Source organism: Corvus brachyrhynchos, unplaced genomic scaffold (genome assembly GCF_000691975.1).
Source record: "Corvus brachyrhynchos isolate BGI_N302 unplaced genomic scaffold, ASM69197v1 scaffold148, whole genome shotgun sequence".
Classification (NCBI taxonomy): Eukaryota; Metazoa; Chordata; class Aves; order Passeriformes; family Corvidae; genus Corvus; species Corvus brachyrhynchos.
The window spans coordinates 1,028,537-1,037,593 of record NW_008239785.1 but is presented as its reverse complement, the minus strand read 5'-3'; the positions used below and the strand labels follow the sequence as shown (position 1 = coordinate 1,037,593).

General features: G+C 40.7%; 1 protein-coding gene across 1 annotated transcript in view; it reads right to left on the bottom strand.

Annotated features, from left to right (window-relative positions):
* OGFOD3 (2-oxoglutarate and iron dependent oxygenase domain containing 3) overlaps nucleotides 1–9,057 on the bottom strand; it is a gene marked incomplete at its 5' end in the record, with an annotated part of 35,128 nt that overhangs the window by 10,710 nt on the left and 15,361 nt on the right. Inside the window, 2 exon segments of the mRNA XM_008640612.2 lie at nucleotides 721–844; nucleotides 6,842–6,995. Coding sequence (XP_008638834.2) covers nucleotides 721–844; nucleotides 6,842–6,995 — 278 coding nt within the window.

Here is a 9,057-nt window from a genome sequence, read left to right as displayed (position 1 = left end):
CCTGCTGTGTTCTGTCTTTTTTTTTCATTTTAAAAGCTAACACTGCTGGAAGCTCAGCACTCACCTGCCAGACAGATGAGCCGAGGCTGAGCTCCTCTCTAGGCAGCCCCAGAGTCATTCTAGTTTCAAATTATCCACATATTAGAAAATTCTCCAACCAGCCTGAAAGGTTTTTTATTTATTTATAACTGACAGCCATCAGAAGGTTCATCCCTGTCAGGCCTCCTGGAAGCAGGGATGGACTCACACCCAAGTAATCATCGTTCATCATGTTCCAGCAGGTCAGCAGAGCTGTGGCCATCAATCACCTTCACACCCAGCCCTCAGCCATTACAGGGTACTAAGTCCCACCTTGAGCAGCAAAGGAATTTCAGGCCAGTCTAAAATAAATGGGTTTAATTTGGATTTGCTGCAGTCACAGCTAGCTCTGCTCTTGCTGCACAGTGACCTGCTAAGCTGTCAGAACTAGCCACCTCTTCTAAGCCCTACAGCTTTCAAGGAAGTCACTTCTTGTGGCTTAACACCAGCTATTGCAGCCTGTGGCTAAATTTTAACCTGTTCTAATCCTTACTTTTTATGTCATCAATCTGAACACAGAGTGCTACATTACCCCACGTTATTTGTGCTGACACAAAACACAGTCCCACACCACCTGCCAGCCCAGCCAGTCAATAAATGGCACAACCTGCCCAGCTGCCTGCAGCCAGCCTGGGCTCATACCTGCTCGGGGCTCCACTGTCTTGTTGGAATCTGCATCCATGAACACGAACCGGCCACCCCCGAAGTCTTCATAGTAGTCAGAGAGATAGAGCAGAGAAGTGTAGTCAAAAGAGCCATAAGTCACCTGTGGGGAAAGCCAAAATTACCAGAAATTACCAAATTCTTTATCTTATCTCTGCAGGATTGAGCAGATAGATCTGGTGGGTTTTTCTAATTTTCAGTTTTTCATGTGTTTAATAAAGGGGTCTTTGAAAACCAAGAATGCTATTTTCTAGAAATTATGTATGTTTATTTGTCTATTCTCTTGTGTTTACACAGACACTACAAGACTAGCATGTTATGTTTATTATTTCTATGTTACAGTTTCCATAATTAGAGAGATGCTCCTATACACTTCTATCACCCAAGAGCAAAAAACAACGTAGTGTCAGAAGTGCATTGCATCAAAAAGACACCATTTATACTATTCCAAGATAAAATTTCACCAGGAGGTTAATAAGCAGAAGAATAGCCCTTGCCTAATGATTTCCACTCATTATCTAATCTTGGTTATAAGGTTTCTGGATACCTCACTTGTATTCTTTCATGAGCTACCACACAGGAGGTTCGTGGTAACAGTAAATCAGAACTTCCAAGTAAACACACGTTTGTTGGAGGAGCTTCTACTCTCCTCCATACAGGTTTTGTTTAAAACTCTTCAAACTGGACTTTGGAAGTCTCTGCTTCTTCTCAGTCTATAGACCAAACACCCCACTTTTGAAGTATAACAAGGTGATTTTTCCTTCCTTTTAAAGCATTATTTTTAGCTGACACATACGCTGAAGTTGGAGAAAAGAAATACTACATACTAATGCTCAGAGTGAAGCTATCTAAATATTTAACACTGAGTTTAGCTGATTCTGGAAATATTTCCTTTCATATCTATGTGTCACCAGCAATTAAAAAATACTTGAAATCAATGTCTGTATTCTCCAATTTCTTTGTGTATCACAATTCAAAAGTTCAGCATTACACTGTCAAACAGTGAAATGTGCAGCACAGCACTACTGCATAAATACACAGCATTTGCAGAGTGTTTTGACTGACCTGCTGACTGTTAGAGCTAGGTGCTACTTCCAAACTTAGAAGTTTTCTAAATATTTTCAGTTTCAAGTTATACTCATTAGTGCCAGTTAAATTTTGGCTCAAGAGCAGTTGTACGCATTTTCCTGTAAGGGCAGTGACTAAAGAGAACACAACACCAGATGGAATAGGCAGACATTTTCATTCATACTCATGTTATTATTTTGACCATAAGGACTTAAAGGAAAAAGCCAGATCTGGTGATATGCTGCCCTACACAGTCTGAATCACAAAAATGAGAGAAATATTACAGTGATCCCCTTCTCCCTGTATTTTCCCAAATCTTGGTAGCAATACAAGGCAATAAATGGGAATTAATGAGCAAGTGCTAGTGCAACACCTCAAACCACCCATTCTACAGCCCTTCTCATGCAAATCAGCTTTGCAAAGGTATTTTCCACTTCACTGATTTGGTGATAAAAACTTCCAGTCGATTTAAGGAAGTCTCCAGCCAGTGAAGGCATGAGCACAGTGAAGAAGTTCATTCAACTCATACTTGCAAGTTTAATGCATTAGAATTGTTTTTATCAACTCTTCAGTGGAGCAGCAATCTTTGCTCCCTCAGGCCACTCTCCCTCCACTCCAAGGTGGCCTTACCAATTCTAAACTTCTAAGAGCTGACTACAAACCATTTCAGCCTAACCAAACACACTTGATTTCTACAGATGACTAATCTGGGGAATGAAGTGTGCAAGGGAAAATGGCTTTTCTGTTCCTGTCCTTATTCATTACTCACTCTCAGAAGCAGCCAGGCCTGAGAAATGCAACACTATGGAAAGGAGGCACGAAATTATACTCAGTTGTTTAAAATGCTAGAAGTTCCCTCATGTATATCAAATATATTTGTTACCCTGGTAATGATTTCCAGTACCAGACATGAATAATTGAACCAAAAGTTCAAACTATGTGGGAAAAGCTGTCATTAAAAGCAGGTGATAAGCCATGCAGCCACACAGCTGCAAATCACATTTCTACAGCTCCTTGTAAACAACTCGAGAGAAAAAATGCAGATATTTCCATTCAGCCTGCTATGTCACATGGTTAGTGTGCTCTTTTTGAACACTCTTTATCCAAAAAGTCAAACACAGATAATATTTAATGGTAGATGCTCATAATGATGTTTATATGACACTTCTTTAAAGGCTATTATTATAAATAGAACTAATTGCCAGAATTAGCCAGCCCCATTTTGCAGTGGGTTTTTTTGAGGGACACATTTCTATGCAACTAAACACTTGTAGGACCATGCAAGATGTCTGCAGATACTGAGGATATTTAGGACAGCATCCTCTGCTTTCCAGTGCAGAAGAAAATTCACTTTCCAATCAGCATTGGTGTAGCACACAGAAAAAATGTCAAAACTGCTCTTTTCCTGTAAGCCTTCACCTAATTCTGTGTAGATAACCACCAGAACAGCCTTGACAGCTACTCCCAGTGTTCTGTTTATTGGCAGTATCTATTTAGCAGACAATGCAGGAGCAAAGAGCACATCTCTGAATTACAAGGTGAGCTGAGGTGATGGGTTTGAGCAGACACAAGAATCAACCTCCTCAATTTTCAGAGCTATTGCTGTCCCAGGGCAGAAATAGGATCTTTTGATGTGTTTTATTAAATGTAGGGGAAGAAAAGAAGAGTCTGCTAGAAGAGACAGCAGCTGCTCTCAGTGACAGAGTCAGCAGCCAGAGAAGGCTGCAGGTACAGGGAAGGGCAGGGGAGATGGAGAGCACATTGCAGGTAAGGAGACTTCAAGGTTTGGCTTGTTCAGCTCAGAGGAACAAAGGCCAAAAAGGGATATGATTCCCACCTATAAATACATGGGGGTGGAAGGAGGGACAAAAATAGCTATCAACTCATCAGGGACATGTTTAGGCTGAAGCAAAAATAAACAACCCCAAGCAATTTTGGGAAAATGTGCACTGAAGTGCTGAAATAGCTCTGATAGAAGAAATTCAAGGAAAACAAACCCCAAACCATCTTATGGCAGAGCCTGACAATTCTGTGAAGGATGACAGGATCCTTGCCTAGGCAGGGGACTGCACAAATCTGCAAGCCCCACACTGCTTCTACCAGAGAATGTTGTACTGCTGACAGCGTGAAGTGTGCAACAGCAAGTCCCTTATAAATCAGGTATTTGACATTTGGAAGCCTCAGTTCTGAACAAATTCCATCCAAGATGAAACTCCACATCTTAAGCCAACACTCTCTTTATTTGATTTAGATGCTTATAAATTCAACAAGATTAAATGAGTCATTCAGGGGATTTCAGGGATTCCATTCCTATGTAACTACAAACCAAATAAATTTTAGGGGAAAAAAAAACAAAGCCTCAGATAGACACAATAAATCTGTACTACTCCATTAGGCAGTTAAAAACCTTCAGGGAGATTCAGATTGAGAAATACAATTGCAGGAGACTCAGCAACATCAGGAAAAAGGCAAGAGGGGTTTTCATGTGTTCCAAGAAGCCACAGGAAGCCAAGAAGTCTTTTTAACAACAAAGTCACTCTGAAGCAGAAAATACAGTGAACTTTCTCAGGCTTCATTTTACCTTTCTTTTGGAAAGAGGCAAGAAAAAAATCCTGATGTCTTCTAGGAGTAACCTTCACTGTTAAATTATGCAGAAATACCTAAAGTGACTTGTTCTGTTCCAAGGGGAAAGCATAAATAATGATCCAACACAAAAGCATCCAACAAACTGGCAAGTTTTATTGATCTTTCTTCAACTTCCCAGTATTCACACTTGCTTTGGAGGCCACATAAGAACACTAATGCTCTTTTCTGGGAAGCACTTCCTACCTCAGATCAATAGAAATGTATTTTTTTTCCTTTCTTTCAACTGCAGTCTGGAAGTGGCAAAGTTTGCTGGAGGAAGTGAAAAACAAACCAGGCTGGCTGCACTGAAGGCAACCTGTAAAGCTGCCCATCTTGATCCTATTTAGTCTCTGCTCAAACTATTTATGATTATGAACAAGGTGTTTGGTAACTGCCCCAACTGGGTTAATTCTCTTCACAGAGACTCAGAATTATTTAGGTCGTGTAGAAGGCCTCCAAGATCACGGAGTCCAACCACTGTCATAAATCAGACAACCCAGTTATTCAGTATAGACACTACTAAGGTCTAGATTATGCATTCCAAGCCCAAGAGAGCACTTTTTCTGCCTGTTTTGTTTTTTGAAGCTGGAGATGGGTTAGAAAAAGCCAAGGCAAATCAATTGATGTATCTGCTCCCTGAACAGACAGCCTGCAAGATAAATAAAACATGGACAAAAGAGAAGGATAAAAACAGGAAAACATTCAGTCTGCTGTCCATCATATTCAGGCACTCTCAGGATGACAGGACAGAAAAGCAGCTTCCACAAATTCTCTTCATGGAAACCTATTTGCATGTAAATGACAAAATAACTTCTACATTCCAGGAGATATTTAGGTGGAAACATTTAATTGTGAGGTTATCCAACCACCTTACTCATTTCCTAATGCAAAACACACCCAGAAAAGAATAAAGAGAATACTGGAGAGCAGCGCTCGTGCAGACACAAATCTCATTACAGCAGTAAATCAGTCTGAAATTCTAAAATATCCTTTTTTGGGGCTAAAATAAAAGAGTGGAGAAAATAGGCATCAGCTGTTGAAATATCCTGCTTTTCCCACCCTTGTGGCAGTGAAATCTGATTCTCTGAAACTGCAGAAAAACTGTAAGGAACTGATGAATTTACTGCACTTCACCCAACCAGAATCATCAGTTTACTTTTTCCCAAGGGTCTCTTGGAAGTGAGCATCACATGATGGAATTCCTGTGAATCCCACCAGCACAATCTGCTCCCTACAGCCATTTCCTACCAACACAAATCAGAACAACGTGGACCTCAAAATCACCCCCGATCCAGAGCCACTCCTATTCACTGGTTACATCAGAGCTTTTCAAACCAGAAGCATCCAAAACCTGGCAGATTCGACCCTGCAGGACTTTCTGCTGTCAAACATAAGCTGTGTCATCACTACCACCACATTTTCTAAAGTTGCTTCTGCCCCCATGACAAGGACACAGGAACTCACACCGATGCTGTGACCAACGACAGACATTGTACTTCCTCAGACTGGCTTTTTCCAGGAAATACTTTAAGGCAAGGAATACTGTCATAGACTTCAAGGTACACTGCCCACTTACAGACTCGAGCCCTGAGGAATAACTTGGATTTTGCTGGGATTATTTTATTTGGTTTCATCTTGGTAATCCATGACTCCAGGGTGACTCATTTATAAATCCTGAAGGCATGAAATGTGGGTATTGTAGTGTGGAGGTTTTTTTGGCTTGTTTGGGGTGTTTTTGTGTTGTGGGTTTTTTTTTTCTTTGATTCTTCCATTGTTTGCATTCTGCTGTTCTGCACAAAACGTCTGAACTCAGTGAAATTCAGAAATAAACTCAATACCAGATCATTTAAGTCCATTGAGAAATGCAAAGCACTAAGCTATAAGCCTTCAGAGAAGACTTGTGCAGTTGAAAGGATGTCACAATACTTCCATTCTAAAAGGACCAGAACACCAAGTTATTGAAAGAGGGTACCAGGTACCACATCCCCATTGGAACACACACAATAAAAAAGCCTCAATTCACATATAGCTCAAATACAAATATTAAGCCTTTATCAAGAGGCTCAGAACAATGACAACCATGACCACCTGACCACTGTGAAACAGCTCCTGCTAGACCTGGCTAAAAGAGCAATTCAGGTCATTTTAATCAATGCTTCTGACAAAAGAGATTTCTGAGTAGTCATTCTCACAATTTATTAATTCTAGCAAAACTAAATTAGAGAAAATAAAATTAAATGGGGTGTAAGAGCCTCTGTTTCTAAAACTCACTTATCTCCCATTAGGTTCATCCCTGAAGCATCAGTTTTCAAACCTGTTTGATGGATTGTTTAATGTCAAATGATTTCAAGGTGATCTAATAATAGTAACAGGAGATGTTTGCATCCCATCTCAGCCTCCTCCTCACCTTGTCAACGTGTGGGTGCCAGTACTCATCGTGTGTTGTCTTGGCTCCTGTGCTGTTCATTCTGGAGAAGAACGTTGGCTTAGTCAGGTACATGGCAGAAGAGCTGATACCAAACACCTGAGCAATCCTTTGCTGGATCCTTTGTCTCACATCCCTGCAAAGAACACACACAGAGCACAGTGCTCAGTCAGTGACACATAAACAAACAAACAAACAAATAAATAAATAGACCCCTTCAGTGGTTTTGTTTGGGGTTTGTTGCTTTGGGTTTTTTTAATTCTCAGAATATCAAAGAAAAGAAACTACGTCTCCTGTGCCTTAGGTTTTAAAATTTCTGTCTGTTTTCCTGACTAATTCCACTCCTATCCCACTGCTTGTTAACTGCTGAAAACATTCAGGTCCTTCACATAGATATTTTTAATCCAAAGCGGGGAAAAGTAAAGTTGTACCTTCATAAAAGGATTGCCTCTGAAGAACCTTCAACTACTTTTAAACCAACTGGTGAAGTCCCTTGGCACCATGAAATTCAGGCTTCTTGGTCAACATATGTATTGGTATTATTGCCAGACTTTTTTTAAATGAATGCAAGATGTCTTTCACAATTACAGTGTACAAACAAGATAATCTGAGAAAACACACTTCTGAAGTTGTGCATGCAATTACATTTGTAGTTTTGTATCTTCCCTTACGTTCCTCCACTCGATAGTACTGAACCTCAGCATAACTTTCAAGAAGTTTTTCCCACGTATTTCTCTAGGGAACTTAAAACAGTGACTAAAAAGAAATGACAGAACTAAAACAAGACCTGTGCTGTGTGTCTACAGGCTGTGAAAGTCATCTCTTAAAATCCACAAGTACTAAAAAATCCTAAATATTCATTCTGTTCACACCTAGTCCCTCCCGAGAAACAGAAATAACAGACACAGATTTGATTTTTTAACCTGTTTCACTTCACATTCTTAGGGGTCAATTCAAGCTATTTTACATGAAATATCAAAAGCATTCAATGAATTTAGAGGGATTTTCAGGGATTTACATGGCTGCATGAACTGAGGTTTCAAGTTGGGAGCTACACCATAATGGTGGAGTCTGCAAAACTGACACCAGGAGAGAACCCACAGGTCCTTCCTCTCCATGCTGATCTTCCTGTCTGCTTTTTCCAAGGAGCAGGACTGCAGGAAAGGCTCCCAGAAAGCATTAAATGCAATTACTCATTTTGTGAATTGAGAGCAGGGAGCACTTTGAACAGGCCAGCTCAAGAATTCATAGCCACAAACACCAAAGCAGCTGATTCCCTGGCCCTTGCATCAGCCAGCTGGAATAAATCTACTCCCAAGGAGTCAGGCCTTGACATAACAAAGTCTCCAGCAGTTGTCCTGCTCTGTAAGGAGACCTCCCTCTTCTTTCAGCCTGATTCATTTCCCAGTTTTAAAAGCTTTCTATTAAGGTTTGCTGTTTGGTGTTTATAAGGCTCTGTTAAAGCCTCACTCTTCTTTAAGACTGATGCAAAGCCCTCTCAATATGCCAAACACAGCACACAGCTGGTTTGAAAAGTAGAATAAGGTCACTTTTTAGCCTAGAAAAACTCGTCTGTACAGCCTGTTTTCTGCTGGCCATGCAATTTCAACATTTATCAATATCGTAACTGCAAGTTTTTCATTCCATTCCCTGCCCTGCTGTTCCAAACACAGCCTACTGGCAAAATACTTAAGGACAAACACATTGTACTTCACGTGTAAATCAAGAGACAACATAAGCCAAATTTCAGCTTAGAAGGTGCTATCAAGAAAGGAATGAATAAGCCCAAAACTGGGAGAGCCACATTAATCCCTCAGCCACTTCTCTATGACCCAGGAGCAGCAGGAGCCTCAGGCTGGAGCCTTCCCTCACTGATCCTGGCCTGCTGGCTCTTCAAAACTGTTTGGACAGCTCTCCTGTATTGTGGCTACAAAGGAAATACTTCTTTATGCTGGAGAATATAAGCATTTGTTTTCATAAGCACAGCAACTCTTGTGTCATTCAGACTGCTGAGGTGTACCCTGGCTCTGAGCAGATCCACTAACAGAGCTCTGCAGTGGCAATAAATGCCCAGGTACAGCATCCAGTCAAGAGTATCAGTAACAAATTAATCCTCCTGCCACATCTGTCTGCAGCAGTCCTTGTCCATTTGCACTGAGTCACTGGAAAATATCAAAATGCTCATGCCAGACTTAGGG